The sequence below is a fragment of the Antrostomus carolinensis genome, unplaced genomic scaffold (genome assembly GCF_000700745.2).
Source record: "Antrostomus carolinensis isolate BGI_N321 unplaced genomic scaffold, ASM70074v2 scaffold10314, whole genome shotgun sequence".
In the NCBI taxonomy this organism is placed as follows: domain Eukaryota; kingdom Metazoa; phylum Chordata; class Aves; order Caprimulgiformes; family Caprimulgidae; genus Antrostomus; species Antrostomus carolinensis.
This window is the reverse complement of record NW_010310095.1, coordinates 1-16,722: the sequence shown is the minus strand read 5'-3', so window position 1 is coordinate 16,722 and position 16,722 is coordinate 1. Positions and strand designations below refer to the sequence as shown.

General features: G+C 37.3%; 1 protein-coding gene across 1 annotated transcript in view; it reads right to left on the bottom strand.

Moving 5' to 3' along the window:
* WDR19 (WD repeat domain 19) overlaps window positions 1-15,403 on the bottom strand; it is a 44,974-nt gene extending 29,571 nt beyond the window's left edge. The window contains exons 1-12 of the mRNA XM_029084575.1: window positions 15,315-15,403; window positions 15,165-15,230; window positions 12,876-13,001; window positions 9,454-9,569; window positions 8,767-8,882; window positions 7,420-7,500; window positions 5,039-5,151; window positions 3,587-3,760; window positions 2,278-2,348; window positions 1,344-1,516; window positions 1,131-1,245; window positions 334-440 (exon numbers count right to left, since the gene is read on the bottom strand). Of these exons, the coding sequence (XP_028940408.1) occupies window positions 334-440; window positions 1,131-1,245; window positions 1,344-1,516; window positions 2,278-2,348; window positions 3,587-3,760; window positions 5,039-5,151; window positions 7,420-7,500; window positions 8,767-8,882; window positions 9,454-9,569; window positions 12,876-12,988 (1,179 nt within the window). The 5' untranslated portion in view covers window positions 12,989-13,001; window positions 15,165-15,230; window positions 15,315-15,403. The remainder of the gene's footprint in view (window positions 1-333; window positions 441-1,130; window positions 1,246-1,343; window positions 1,517-2,277; window positions 2,349-3,586; window positions 3,761-5,038; window positions 5,152-7,419; window positions 7,501-8,766; window positions 8,883-9,453; window positions 9,570-12,875; window positions 13,002-15,164; window positions 15,231-15,314) is intronic.
* Between the last annotated feature and the right edge of the window lie 1,319 nt (window positions 15,404-16,722).

Below are 16,722 nucleotides of genomic sequence, written 5' to 3'. Positions count from 1 at the left end.
AAAGAGATTAAAACAAACGTGCACGTGCATCCCTTAAAAACCCAAGATCTGCTTCTGCCACATTCCCATAGAGATTGTTAAAATAAAACCTGTTAAATAGTTCAAAAGAAAACACTTTTTCTTCACCTTTCTAGACCAGGCTGTATTTCTGAAGTCTACAGGAACTCAGCTTTATATTTTAATCAGCCAGCAAAAAAATTCTAAAGAATTCATTTTTCCCTCCATTAACTGAAGATCACTCCACTTTCTCTCATTTTTTAAAATCACATTAAGTTTTTCAGCTTAGATCAAGTAATCAGTTAGTTAAGCACTCCAGACTGTCAGACCTCTTACCATGTGCAACTGGACTTTACCCTCAAATAGAGCAGCGGCATAATCAGAATTAAGGTGCATACTTGCTACTGTCCCCAGGTACTCCACATCTTTAAGCTTTTTTACATCTAAAGAATTCAAACAGAAAAGAAAAGGCAAAAATATTTTGATTTTTATAGGTCTTCACTTATCATCATCTAAATTTGCAGCCGTGTAACCAGATGTGAAAAACTCACAACTAAGCAGAGGGGGGACAAGTCACATGCAAAGAGACTTTCTTCTTAGCAGTCAGAGGACTGGTTAGAAAGTACAGGAGAAACTATTTTCCTATGCAACTCTGAACTAGTATCCTTACAGTTTTGATTAATTTATTATTAGTCAAAAAAGGGGATGCTTAGAGAGACATGAAAGCTTTAAATCAAAATGAACATCTACCAAACTGAGCATTTAAACCCTGTGATCAAAGAGTCCCCAGGTACTTTGCCAAAATTAATATTTAAAGACATGGTCAAATAATGTCTCAAAAGCCTAGAAGTCCTTCACTGGTTAACAGTATAATCTGAAAAAAACCCAAAAAAGAGACATTCTACATTTCATTACCAACACCTTGAACCTGAAGTTTTATTTCTATTATTTACAATGCCTTGTCATAACTGCTTCAGTTCATGAAGACCATTATCCAGTCCTAACAGGACCATACGGCAATTCAGGTTGTTACTGTACAATGTGGAATGTCCAGAACTGCTAAACACAATATTGAACTCATAAAATAAGACACAGTGATGCAGCAGTTTTAAGAGAACTAAATTTATGCTTACTATTCTCTCCAAGTGCATAAAACCAGGCCCGATTGTTCATTCCTACAGCCAAATGATAAACACCAATAGCAACAAAACTGGGCTCGACTTCAACCGAGACTGTGACCGGTAGCTCCTGTAACAAACCAAACCAAAACAAAACAGTTTTCATCCACTATTAATACTTACTTCACTGATATCTAAATGAAGTTTAAAAGGAAGAGGTTATCATACCTTCTCCACATGATTGGCTATGGTAACTTCAAGAAGAGAAGTGAGGTATGCAATCCGTGTACTGCAAGCATCTCCAAGGATTGGAAGCTTTGTCAAGAAAACATGGAGGGATCCTCTTCGTGTAGATACTGCCAACAGTTGTCCGTCATCGGTCCAAGCCAGCTGATCTACACCTAAAACATTCACAAGTATTGGAAAAAAAAAAAAAAATCCTTTCTTTTGACTGCTGAAACCAAGAAACAATTATTTTCCTTTAAAATGTGAAAATGGTTAACAATTCATAGCTAGGAACAGATGTACTAATGTACTGAAACATACCAATTAATGTAATTCCAAGATAACTGGAATCACTCAAACCAAACTATAATTTACTAATTTAGCATTTTCCTAAGAGGGAAGACTTGACAGTAACTGAAGTATTTGTAGGCACTACAAGAGGAGATAATGGTGGTAACTCACTACCCAACAACACAGTCTTTTAACAATGTTCTGGAAGCCACAGGCACAAATCCTGCATATCAGGATGAGAACAGATTAAGTATCATACGTCAGTACAAAAGATTCTGAAAAGCAGAAACAAAATCCCACCGAAAAAACCCCATGGAAAGAAGCAGACACCACTTAAGTATATTATTTTAGTAATCTGAATATACGGTATTACAGATTCAAAAAACCAAAACACTAACTGATCAAATATTCTGAGAGCTGTACTTCTCTATACTTTGAACAGATATAATAAGATATGTTCCCATTTTTCTATGGGTCACCTAATAAATACAAGTTAGGAAAGAAGGAATTTATGATAAATTCTATATTTACACAGTTTTTCTAACAACAGGACTTCCACTCATGTAAACAGAGTCACCATCAAAATTCTGTTCTACCTAATTTGTAAAAATTTCTGACCTCACGGAAACTGTGAGGTTTAACATACCTTTGTTTTCATCATCCAAGTTTATTATGGCATACATTTCCCTCAGGTCTGACAGATCATGGATTTTAATGCTAAAACAAAAGTAAACAGTCATTCTCACTAATACAAATCTCAGTCATCGTAAACTGGAAGAAACCCAACCCAATCAAGACAGGTTAATGGAGCAAAAAACAGAGTGCAAAAGCAAAATGCCTTCCGTTTCCTAAAGAGCAACACACACTCATTTTTATCCATCACTCTGAATAGTATATCACTATCACTGTACAAAAGATTTGCCCAGAGAACTAAAACTTGAAGAAAAGGTACAAATCCAATTAGAAAGAACTTGGGAGTGGGAAACACACACTATTACTCCCTTTTGATCTGTTACAATACAGGTTAGGTTAAAAACACATTTCTGTGGACAAACGCTGCTTGAAACACAGATGCAAAAAACTAGCTTTCAATCCTGCTTCACATAAAAAGGGATAGAGTCAATTTACTTATGCTGTCAAGTTACTCAAAATACGCTAAAGAACCCCTTAAAGAAGTAGTAGTTATTGTACAACAGTTTGTATAAGTACAATACTTGCAATAAGTACAATGTACAATATTATAGTGCAATAGTGCTTTCAAGTTGCACCACGTTTTGCTCATAGTTTTACAGATCTTGATGTGTAAGTGTCATAAATCGGCAGTCTGTAAAGGTCATAGACAGAACGGAGGACAGACAGAATGGTCTGACTCCTCCCATCAGACAACCTTTTTCAGTGAAGAATTCAGATATCACAGAGTAGCAGATGAGGAGCTGAAGCAGATATTCTATCATATGCACAATATATTTTGGAAAAGCTCAAGTCTCACTATTTTTTTCCTTAATTGCTTACACATTTATACTTTTGTCTAGATTGCAGGTAAAGCCAAACACCAGGGAGGGGGATATCAGCATACTCAGTACAGCTTTAAATTAATTGTTCTCCTGTTGCTAAGCAGATGTTTGTGTCCAAGCAATCAATTGTATTAAAGAAATCTGGACATTTTTGTAACCAAGTAACACAGAAGAAAAAGAACGAATCAAAAGAAATAATCTATACTAAAGTTTAATTACATTTTTTTCGTTCACAATTAATTACAGTAAAGTTAACTACAATAGCAGAGATTTGGGTCAAAATTAGCTTCTCCTAACTTTAGGCAGACAGGCAGTTCAGCAAAGCAATTCATCTCACCTTCTCTGCACTGACTTCTTAGGGAGCCTTGCAGCCTCAGGAAGCCGAGCTTTCCTGCCTAACAGCTACAGTTATGTGAGATTAATTCAATTCCTAACACTTACCAATTGTCTCCACATGATGCAGCTTTGTTTAATGACTGTGATATAGCAATGCTGCTCAGATTATCCTTATGATTATGAGCTTGAAAGATTTCTTGGCCTATCTCACGAATGTGTGTAGAAATTACTACAAAACATCCTCGTGCGAAACCAATCATAATGTAGCCATCACCATACCTGTCACAAAAAAAAAAAAAGGAAGAAAATAAATCTATTTATGCACTATGCAAAATGCATTTTCTTTCAGACTACTGGGGTAATTGTGTCAATGTCTCCCTTCAATAGGAAAAATAGTAAAATTATGGGAATTTATATACACAATGTAGAACAATCTAGTATAAAATAGATAAAGGGAAGAACAATCAAAGATTCTTAAAGGACAAAACCAAGTTTGTGCCAAGAGTTCACTCATAAGTCATCTTTATTCTCTCTTCTGCATTTTATAATGACACTTGAATTCAGCAAGCTGCACACATGGCAGTGATGCCAGGAGAAAGACCGCTGTTATCTTCATTAGAATAAGCATGCCAGGAGATGGAAACTTCCATTTCAAGGTTCTGGCTGACTTGGTCCCATCAAAGCCATGCTCAAAATAATAATGCCAGTCACTGTGCCCTTAAGGTATACTACTGCAAACACAGTGGAAGTGCCCACGCTACAATCCGTACTTGTGAATGGATAGTCTGTTTACTTTTCATCATGTCAAGCAGAAATAATGAGGTTAAGGCAGAAATAGTTCCAGTGTGTAAGGATGAATTCAAACAATGTGTCATCAGTTTAGCTGCAAAAAAATCACTGCAAGGGAAACAGCCCAGGTATGCCCTGTTAGACACGTGGCCATAAATTAGTATATAGTTACAGGATTTCTTACACACTTGTAGTGTAAAGGAATAAATATCAATTCCACGTTGACTGAACAGGCATTAAAAGACATGGTGTCAGGATTCAAAAATACAGAAAGAGTACAGCTACTTTTTGGGTATAGAGTTAAAACTTCTAACTTGGGATTTCTTCAGAGGAACATTACCAATTGGATTACATAGCAGGGAGGTTATAAGAACTTTGTGCAACTTTGTAAACCAACAAACCAGCTGACGGATACAACTCCACCCCCAGCCCTTTCATCAATTACTCATCCGAGCAGAAAACAACCTATAAAACGCTCAGTGTAATCTACTGTCAGGAAAGCAACAGTATTAACGTTCTAAAGCTGAGCATACCAACAGTGCTAATACTTGAAAATACTGCATGTATAGCAGTATTGAATTGTCAAGTATTACAAAATGCTCACTTCTTTGTGTTTGGAAAATAATTATTTAAAAGGCTACAATACATGAAAGAAAAATTCAGTGTAAGCAAGGGACATAAGATTTCATTTCCAGCTTTTATCAGAACTACTGGTAAAGTCTTCAGCTTGCTAATACTAAAATGCTTAATTAAGAAAGATCTGCTCACCATCTGTAGGTTACAATACTGCCATAAGGCTGTTGAAATTTCAGATCAATCGGGTTATCAGGATCATTCAAATTAAAAAGAAAGAGAGTCTTCTTGCCGATCACTACACTTACCTGCCAATGAATGAAAACAAAAATTAACTCGATAAGAATGGCATCACTTTAAAACAAAGCCCTATATCTTCACTAAAAGATGAGATTTAGGACTTTTAATAATCCTTAAGAATCCCACGGATCTGAACTCTGAGTCGTTATCAGCAGTGGGAGAAATCTTCAGGATATTCCCGTTGTGAGCCAGTGGTTCACAGATCTAAACGCAAGCCCAGCAGAACACACATATCAAATTCAAGACTTCTCTGCAGAAGAATTAAGTCAGTTCCAGTTCCTCAGATGAAAAAGGCAGCAGGTCCTATGGACTTATCCTGTTGGACTACTTTCACTTGAACTACAATGTGGTTTTTGATCCAAATAATTTTTATCTGGGAGGTTGAAGGGAAGACTGTCACAACACTGCTATCTCACGTAACTTGCTGGGATTTCAGATAGAGACAATTCCAAAAGAAACACCTTTTTCAGTGTGTATTAAACATGCAATATTTACAGTTTGAGATCAGTCCAGGTGAGTGTGTTTTATTTGATGAATTCCACAGAGATGTTTGACTTCATAGCAGAAGACAGGTTGAACTTTGGGGTTTTTTGAAAGATTATTTTTGTTACTAGAGTGTGTGTTATTGTCAGGCAAGAGTAAAACTCATTTTAGAAGAAGCAAGGAGGAGCAGCTTGTTTCACCTTATTCTTTGACAGAGGTACTTTGAAAGGCTATTTACAAGTTTACTTTACATGACCTTCTGTTCCAGCTCTCCTTGTCTAAAAAGGAGACAATGATTTATTCCTAAAATTACCTCAAATAATTCCGGTAATTTCTTTGGAGAGTTTAAGAAACAGTATTTCTTAAATAGTTTGTCATTAGGCTGCAATGGAATTATAAGCAAACTGTTTTAAAAGGCAGAAAATATACTTGTTATATTTGGGGTAACTTTAGGAATTTGAGTTTGTAATTCTGGATTAATGGTTTTTAGGTCAATATATGACTTTTTTTCTCTGTTTGAAAGCACCAGCTTTGTATTTCATTCTTCCAGCTCTTGTTTTAGGGCAAGATGTTAACTGTAGTACTACTTACTTTGATCCAACTTGCAGGTTGGTTTTTTTTTTTTTCTGATGTCATAACTATCAGCCTGGAAGTGATCGTTATCAAATTAAACCTCCTCACAACAACAGACACCTAGACAACACATGCTACGTGGTTTAGAGCTGCTGACAGACCATCCAAGCACAAACACCAAGAATTACAGAATTAAGGAATGTTCTGTAACATTTTACAACAAACTTGAGAGTTGCAATAAAAACCCTGCAAAGCCTAGACTATTGCATGCCCCAGGAAGCAGCAGAAGAAATGAAGGCTGGAGTCCTCAGTTTCTGCATTTTCAAAATATCTGTAAATTAAATTTCCCTACGAAGCAGAAAACATTTCACTTTGTGCTGAGGTAAAAAATTCCTACAGCTCCTTGTCAATGTAAACATGGGACAAAATTCTTTCTTGATGCTTACACTCCATAGATTAAATCTGACTGTGTGAATTTAATTACGTTGCGTAAGTGCACAGGTCTGGACAAATTCGAACACAGTACCACCTTCCTATCCGTGGATTTTCTGCCTCTTGTCTGGGTATCTAATTGCTGATCATTTAATAACAGCTCTGGTAACAGTTATCATTACCCCATTCTTCTTTACTTCACTATTGGCTGATCTTATGGACTTTGATTCATTCAAGAGAGATGATGAAGACAATTAAACTGTAGCCATCTAGACAGAGGCAGGATAATACTCACACCAGAAGACTAATATCAGGGTTTTTAGTCTTACTGATGATGAGGCTCACACAAGATGAAAACCTAGAGAGGAATGATCTGTTCCCAAAACTGACAGCTGAAAATCTGCCCTCAGAAAGGGAGCATCTCTGCAGTTTTGACAATCCTGCTCCATTTCCATCAGCCACATTGCATACACTGTTCTATATTTATAATGTATATATTTATTTAAGTCGCTGCACACACCTCCATCTATGTTGTTAACTACCACTGCAAAACTGCTCTGTTTTCTGTCATATTGCTAACCACTGCACTTTTCATAAACAAATCCTTAATGAACAAACGGGTACTGCTTTACTTTAAAGGAAAGTTTTGGAAAAGAAAAAAAAAAATCTTCAACACAAAATTTTAAATCAAGGAAGAACAAATTGCTCCCTGGCCCACACTGGCTGCCAGCAAAAATCCTAAAACATCAGATCAACACTTTTTGCAGTATTTTGTATTGACTTCTTACTGTGCTTTCCCTGGTTGATATTCTTTCATCAGTCTTCATAACCGAGAACTGCATATCACTGGGATCCGAGCTCACTGAGGTCTGCAAGAAAGAAGTTCAGACTGAGGAATCAATAGTTAATGTAGCAAACACTGATTATAAATAATTGCATTATTCCTGCCCTATATTTTAGTGTTAAGGATAGACAGACAGGGTTGTTATTGCTACTAAAACTAAGAAAAAAGTTGGAGAAAACATGACCTCAGTTTGGATCATAATGACATGTTATCATGGAATATACTGAAAAAATATCAAGGAAACAGTTAGAAATACAAACCCAAATAGAAGAGGCAAGATCCAGATGAGGAAGAAGACTTGCAAGATGATATTACACAAACAGCACTAACTGAAGTAGTACTAATAAGGTCACTCCAATACAATTCAAAGAAAGAAGACTGAGAATAAGGCATACAGGTTAAATATTTACAATGTATTTTAATACAGACATACTTGATCTGGTTTAGTTAGGGACAGCAATCTAGTTGCTTTTGGAGTCAATGTGAGGTTACAAAACCTCATAAGCAAGCCTTGCTTATATCTCTGCTGTCTCAGCTACACAGTTTCTACTACCTACGCCAGCTAGTTTAAAGCACAGACATACCCTAATAAATTAGTGTACTCTCCAATTGTGATCTTCAGGCATAAAGATAGAAGCACATGAAATGAACTATGAAAGATTTGTTCTGTGAAAATCTTGAGTGAAACACTGTTCATTAAAGTCAAAAAAGCTCATTATATTCATTTGCACATTATGCAGCTACTGCTATTGCTCAGAAGGATTGTGATGTATGTAAACAAACAGAATGCTTGAATAGAGAATCTGAGTGGACTTGGAGGAAGCACTGGAATCAGCCTCTCAACAATGCAATGGAGCTCCAGCCTAGGAGTAATCCTTGCGCAGCAGAGGCAAGACCTTTGTTTAGCCAATCTAAAGCAAAATCAACACTAAAAGTACTTCCTAAAGACCTTATAAACAGTCATGTGAGAGCTGTCCTGTGCTGCTACTGGAGAAGTTAACCTAAGACTGCACTCATAGAATCCTCCTGTAAGAGACACAGATCAGGATCAGGGATGAGAAGCATGTTTAGGTAGGACCACAGCAGAATTGCAGAGACTCTAATATAATAAACCACACTGCATAACAGAGATGCTCAGATGTATAACCTCATCTTACATGAGGTTTCCCAAAGGCTCCTTGTCCTTGAAAGCATCAGGACTAAAAAGGCACAAGCTCTCATAGGGTCCCAGCTTTCTCAGGAACCAGGAGTATTAATGTATGCCTTAAAATCAAACAGGCGTTATACATACCTGCCTTATAGTATCCCCTTCCTGATTGCTTATAGTAATCATTTTGTCTTCACCGCCTAGAGCCAGAAGGTTTTCAGTACTCCAACAACCACAAGTAATCCGCTTGGTGTGCTTACCTGAAAAAGAAAGAAACCTATACAACACAAATGAACACAAGCACAAAGTAAATCTGGGATGGAAATATGCTCTATTTGGCCACTCAAACACAGATTGTCAGAATGTGAAACAACTTATCAGAGCAATCACAAATTCAAGAGTCTTTTTTTTTTTTTAAATTCTTCTACTCTCAGATGGAAGTCTTTTGAGCTTATAGGAACTCGCACAACCCCTGTTCTTCCACTTCTTTGCATCAAATTTCTGGAGACTGTGCTATATCCTTAACCTTTCTGCCCAGAGGTACTTGAAGCAGGCAAGAAAAAGTAACTTAGCAACAAGAACAACCACACAAATCCTTTGCAAGACAGGTAACACAATTTTCCCCTGAGGCAGTATCAGGTATGTGTATATATATTTTTAACTTGCTATACTATAAAAATACTCTGGTAAATACAACAAAGCAGAAGATGAAAGCTGAGTATGAGCACATTTTTGACTTGCATATTCATATATAGAACTAAAAAAGAATCTAAGTATATTAGCACAATTGCACTTTCGCATGTGCAAGCTTAGTTTCAAACCGATGCATACCAAGAACAGGAATCTTGCGAGAAGTCTCACGGTTATATATAAGTAAGTTGCCCTTTGTCGTTCCAACAGCAAGCAAAGTTCCAACTCGAGACCATAATAAGAAAGACATTGCATCCCTAAAATAAATTTAAAAATTAGAGATTTCATGTGCTTACACATAAAAACATTTAGCACATTTGTTCTCAAGTTCTATGAAATCACACTGACAACACAGAATTTTTAAATTAAGCAAATGTTCTATACAACAAATATCAGAATTATTTAAGTGTGCACAAAATAGTGAAAGTAAAACAAAGTTGTCTGAGGTAATGTAGTAAGACTCGTACAAATGGAAATGTGTCTGCAAACATCATCAGTCTCTGATGGAATCAGGGAAATTCAGCCAAATATGCAGCTTTAAAATAAACACTCAAAGATGCCATGAAGATACGTGAAGTTTTCCAGTCACTTTCTGCATTGTTTGCACTTCAATAATCCTCTGAATTCAGCCAACTCCACGTGAATAGGTCTAGTTCTAGTCAATGCAATTAGAAAGTTAGAAATGGCCATTCTAACTTGAAGTTTCAGACACAGAAAGGCCTCTTTTGCTGTATAATTAAGGATACACAGATAAATACTATATATCACATTTTTTTTTAAAAAAAGCCTCTTAAGCAAAATTATTTTAATAAGAATTTTCTAATCAGTGCAGTTATTTCCATCAATGCCTCTCCCATAATTTTAAATTTTATTGTAAGCATGAAATAGCAATTTGAAACGAATTTCAAATATTGACACATGAAATGACCTCCCAAATATATTTGGTTTGCATGTGAGGGGTTTTGTTTGTACTTTCCTAATTTTCAAAAAGATGAGCATACCAGAAAAGCTTGATCATCACACCATTTATATGTCTTAGTGCTTATTCTGCTTAAGCAATAACACTATGACAAAAGGAGGATCAGGCACTTAAATGGATACACACTGTTCTAGTGAGACTGCCTCCAGTAAATGATTTACTTCAAATATTAGAAAGAAAGATCACGAAGGAACTGCAATAGCCACATACTCCATTCTGCTAAGTACCTTATATGCTCTTTTTTGCTTGCATACTGACAAGTTACTCTTCCCCCCAAAATATTTGTTCACATATGAAAAGGAGGTACAATATGGCCTACTCCTTCACCCAATATAACATGTATATACACCTTCATACATTGCTTTGATTATATAAATAGCTACAGTTTAAAACTGACCTACCAAAAAAACTCAAACCTTTACTTGGGAAAATTTTACCAAAAAAAAATTTTAATGCCAAAGTTGATACATTCCACCAGAAAAGAAGATTATAAACAATAATTTTTACAGAATCTGTGCTAAAAAGGTGTATTGTTGATAATATGTAATAACTAATAAATAATGACAAAAATGTAATGACTAAGAAATAACACAGTAATCCACAAATACCTGAACAAGATGCCTATATAATCTTGTTCATGTAATTAATGAGACAGTAGGAAGAAGTAATCACTTTAAATTTCTCACTTGTATGTACAATCATTTGCTTGTTTTGAAACTGTTTTCTAACACGTGACTTAACATTCTACCGACAAACAATATTCAAACCATAACTTTATTAAATCATGTACAGGCCAAGTTACTGTGTACTTTGTGCAAAGTGGATTCTTTTACTGAATCAGGAGTGGAATAAACTGTACTGAAACAAAATAAGTTGGCCAGCAGGTGGAGGGAGGTGATTCTCCCCCTCTATTCCACTCTTGTGAGGCTCCACCTGGAGTACTGCCCCCAACACAGACAGACACGGACCAGTCAGAATGAGTCCAGAGAAGGGCCACCAGGATGATCCGAGGGCTGGAGCACCTCTCCTACAAGGACAGGCTGAGAGAGTTGGGGCTGTTCAGCCTGGAGAAGAGAAGGCTCCGGGGAGATCTTATAGCGGCCTTCCAATACCTGAAGGGGCTACAAGAAAGCTGGGGAGGGACTTTTCATAAGGGCAGTTAATGACAGAACAAGGGGAAATGGGTTTAAGCTGAAAGAGGGGAGGTTTAGATTAGATATTAGGAAGAAGTTCTTCACTGTGAAGGTGGTCAGACACTGGAACAGGTTGCCCAAGGAAGCTGTGGATGCCCCCTCCCTGGAAATGTTTAAGGCCAGGCTGGATGAGGCTTTGAGCAACCTGGTCTACTGGAAGGTGTCCCTGCTGATGGCAGGGGGGGTGGAAGGAGATGGTCTTTAAGGTCCCTTCCAACCCAAACCCTTCCCTGATTCTATGATTCTAAGTTCAGTTTCAACGTACACATATAGGATACCAGGCAGTAATACATAGAAATATCCCATAATCAAATATCCAATATTCCAAATGGATTTTACAAAGCACAAGTGTACATGTTCATGGAAATATATAATATTTCCATATTTCAGACATGGAATTTTCAACCTAAATCTGGCAAAAAAAATCACCCTCATAGAAACTAACATTACCCCCACCCCCCAATTTTTCCAGCTGAACTGATTTTTCTTTTATTTAATGGATAAAACACTCCAATTTTGGTATCTTTGACTACTTAAAAAAACCCAACACATCCCAAAAACTCCAAAAAACATACACTAAGAAAATTTAGAAAGAAAGGTTTAAATCAGAAGGAGTGTTTGTCTCAAGTAAATAAAACAGCAGCAGTATCAAAAATTAGGTGTTTCTCTGCTCAGGTGAATGCCCTAACAAACATGGGACCGACTAGTTCCCACTCTCTTTCCTATAGATAGAATGTTTATGTGGAGTGCAACAGTTTAATGGAATAGATTCAAAGAAGCTAAAAGTTTAATTGTTAAGCCAAGCTTATCGTTAACCCAAGGCTTGATCTTGATTGTTACGTAGGTCTCAGGAGAGTTTTAAGTCTGTGGCCAAATTCAGAAAAGCAGGGATCTGAACCTTAGAGTAGGATTGACTTAGAGATCTCCTATCCTAAACCAGTCTGCTTTGTGAATAGCATTTTAGTCCCCTTTTCTAAGGGGGAAAAATCCCAGCACCACTAAAATCACTTCCCTTACTTTTAAGCTCCCTTTCACTTGCGTGAAATACTTTGGAGTATATGTAGCCAGTACAGATACACAAAAAATTCACCCATCCTTGTTCTATCATGAAGTGGAAACATTGAAGAGAAGCTCTCTGGGGACTTTAGCACTGTTCACAATTAAAAAAGAAACAAACCCCTACCGCCCCCCAAACCCTCACTCACAGCAGACACTTCTAAACCAGCACATCATACCAAAAAGAATTTAGCAACAAACTGTGGCATGTTAGTTTAACAGTATATGTGCTATGAGGACTTATATAAAAAAATGATCTTTGCAATACATCCTCCACATCAACAAGCCACAGTGGGAGAAACCTTCAAATACACACTTAAAAAAAAATTTCTTACCTCATGCCACTGTCTACTTGGCTTGTTTTGTTTGTGTTTGCATGCCACAGGAATATGGCACTAGATTTGTCTGTGATTATTGCTAAAGTATCTCCATCCTTATCCCAGTCCATAGCAACACAGTTACTGAAGGGAAAAAAAAAACCAGCTTTCACTAATAATGTTAAAATATGTTTGTAAGTCTACAGAAATAGCCAGAATTATTCAGTTGAAGCCCCTGTCCTACCTTTTCCTTCCCAAGCAAACCCATGACAGATTGCAGATTTATCTGTGAAGTGTTCTTTCATAACAACCGCACCCTTACACAAATCTCATAAAATGACAGAGGCTGAAAGAAAGGTCATAAAAAAAGGGACTGCTACCTACTTCCAGAATATTTGACATTCTGAACGCCATTCTTATGTAAGGAGAGGTCTACCAGTTAAGAGCTGCAGCTGGTTAACAGTTAACCAACAAATTATGAAGCAAAGTTTGGCCTGAGATGGAGAACCTCCATATAAGCACACTTGTTTCTGTTTAAACTGTATATTACAAAAATTGAATTTTATTCTAATAGTAATAATTAGAGAGAGTTTATTCTTCAATCACAGCAAAAGGTTGGAAATAAGAATTCAAAAGAACTACCTAATCTAGGTAAAAGATTTGCTGGTGGGCCTCAAAAAGGTAATACTATTCGAACTACCATGTTAATTATGTTACCAGATGATAATAATTTTGACAAGCCTTTAGGGTATATGGTTATTATACAGGTTTTCTCTCCTTGTCCTTTGCCATGAGAACACAACATTATTTTAAAACTGGTTTAGACGTTATATGTTTCCCTGAGGTAAAGGGTGACATCTAGGCATCAATAAGGCAGGGCTATCAGAGTCCATCAGTAACACAGACTACCCTTGGCATTACCCCCACCAACCCATGTGACAGTAGAGGATCTCCAGTCCAACACAAGTTCTCCTCAGAGTTCACCCCTGATCCCACACAGCTTCCCTTACTTTTGGCAGTTTGCTAGAGAGAACGAGCATTTATCACACACTGTGCAGAATGCAGCGCAGAACGAGCTGGGCCAGGGATGTTACCAAGCAATTACACAGCCAGCCCACGTCATGAACGGCACCTAACCAGAACAGGGTTGTGAAACAAGACAGCAAGATGCAAGGGTCAGTAAGGTACAAGCTAGTCTGATAAAGACAATGAGAATGGCATCTCTTGGCTTGGTGCAAGGTGGCAACTACCATGAACTGCAAAAACTGGATTTCTAGAGAGCTCTTGGGGAGCTAAGTAATTCTGGCTCGTATCTACCAATGATACAGGCACGTGTAAGTGACACTATAGAAATGAAAATCAGACTTCTAGATTAGAAGGTTTAAAGTCTTAGTGGGAGTTTTGCCTTGACTCAGGGTTCTACCTTAATTAAAATGAATTGGGTTGTTAGAAATAAATTAAAATAACAGGAATTTGCATGAATACTTAAGCTAAGAGCAGGTAAAATACTAAAAAGAAATGAGGAGTATACAAATGAAATTACTGCTACATCAGGTAATAATGGTGCCCAATAAAAGTAGATTTATAGAGCAAAATGGTAGGATGACCTGGTGTCACAGCATTTGCACCTAGGGAGGTTTCCTCTGGACCATATCTAGCCTGTTCCTCCAAACTGATTGCCTTTCAGCAGCTAGACTGCATCTTCCACATTACATCACTTTTAAAATTCCATCTGAAAGGAATCAAATTCATACACTCCCAACACCACTCTCAGATGTGAACCAAAGCAGAAAAAAGAGTGAGATTCACTTCAGAAGTACACTCTCAATCTAAAGTAAAAATGTCAATGAATACATTATGCCAGTGACATAAACAGAAGCACTAAACCAAAAAAATATCTTTCCTCAGCAAGGCTATGATAACCAAATACTACAAAACTGAAAGTAGCAAGAATGCAGTTGCAATCAGCATGATGCAGTATATTGTATACAACCTCATTATCTTCTATCTTAATATGATAGATCTTTTTCTAACACTTTAATCAAGTAGATTGAGTTTATCACTAATATGCAGTGCTTTGGGTAGGAGAATATATTTTTCTGACTATCCTTGATAGCTTACTGAGTTCAGCTTTTACCATCTCAGATTCCATATGTGCTCATCAGTTTGTCTTCTTTTCCAGGTATGTCCACCAGAGATAGTATCTCTTCCTACAGAGTTCTCACATTATATAAGTAACTCACCAGAAGAGAAGCATTTTTAAAGAAAACAATAAAGAAAATAATTTAAACCCATCTGAGTACTTACCCCGGTAAGTTGATTTCATTTTTCTTCTGACCATGACGATCAAAAATTTTCACAGAACGATCACCTCTAAGAAAGATTAACATACAGAATAATTCCCTTTCTTCATCTGTGTTTTCTATGTACAAATGCAATAAATATTTGTAATCTTACCCTGTTACAGCAAGGAAATTTCCCAAAGTTTTCTGCCAAGCAAACTGTACAGGTGAACCAGACCAAGCTTTTTCTAATAGACTGAATACTTGCTGGGAGACAAAAAAAAGTGTGAAATCACACATCTTAAAAGCATAAGTATATAACAGTAATCAACTTCCTAATGTGTTAGCAACTATGAGTGCTGTGGAGGGAAAAAAAACAACCTTAAATGCAACTTCTGGGTGATTCTAATGTACCAAAATTCCACAGAAAAACCCTTTGGTTTGTGCTGGAAAAATTGACATTTCTGGTGTTGGGTGTCTGCATTGAGAACTACTGTGACTCCATCATAACTATTATTTTTTCTCTTACGGAGTTACTGGAATAAAAAAATTGCATGACAGTCTCCCCTTCATGTCCAAAGACCAGAACGTTTAGTTCTCTAAATTTCATGAAATCTGGGACCAGAAAGCATTTACACACATTTAGCGTGCAAAATTCAGAAGGCTCAACGTCTGCGGTTTTAAAGATAGATAACTGTTTTGTCCTCTCTGAATTGTTGGGTATTGGAAGCTAAGACCTCAAAGCTACTCAACCGTAAAAAGAGATTCTGACTTTCGACTAAGAAAATTTCTTAGACTTCCTTTTTCCCTTCATATTACTTGCACAAATTTTTCTGTGATTTGGGTGTAAGATAAAGCCCACAATTTTGTTTCACAGCTTGTCATCATGACTTTTTCCCTCCCATGTCATCAGATGAACAACAACATCTGGTGTCCACAAAATGCCTGGCAGGCTTACTCAAGTCTTTGCCAAAGGTCCCTCATCCTTTCTTTTCGGTGAACGTAAATGGAGGCATTATTCATATTGAATTTGCATTTTACTCACAAAAACCATAAAAATACAAGCCATGAGCACAAAGAACATCTGACAATTATGTTTGATTTTGAAAAAAAAAAAATTGTAATAAATCAATGATAAAGAAAATCATGATTAAAGTAAATAAATTCTTGATTGTGAGGGTGGTCAGACACTGGCACAGGTTGCCCAGAGAAGCTGTGGCTGCCCCCTCCCTGGAAGTGTTCAGGGCCAGGTTGGATGAGGCTTTGAGCAACCTGGTCTAGTGTGGGGTGTCCCTGCTGATGGCAGGGGGGTTGGAACTAGATGGTCTATAAGGTCCCTTCCAACCCAGACCATTCTGTGATTCTATGATGATGGGAGTGCAGGCAAGCTCCAGCTCTTCACGCTCTCACCGCACAGCAACGCATAAACTAAAACCCCTTAAGGGGTCTGAGCAGGAAACTTTCCTTTTGGCCCCTCATTTAGCCGCTGCCGGAGGAGGGTTCTCGCACCCCGTCCGCTGCCAGGGCCAGCGCTGAGGCACAGCGACCCGGCGGCGGGAGACGGTACAGAGGGGGCGGGAGAC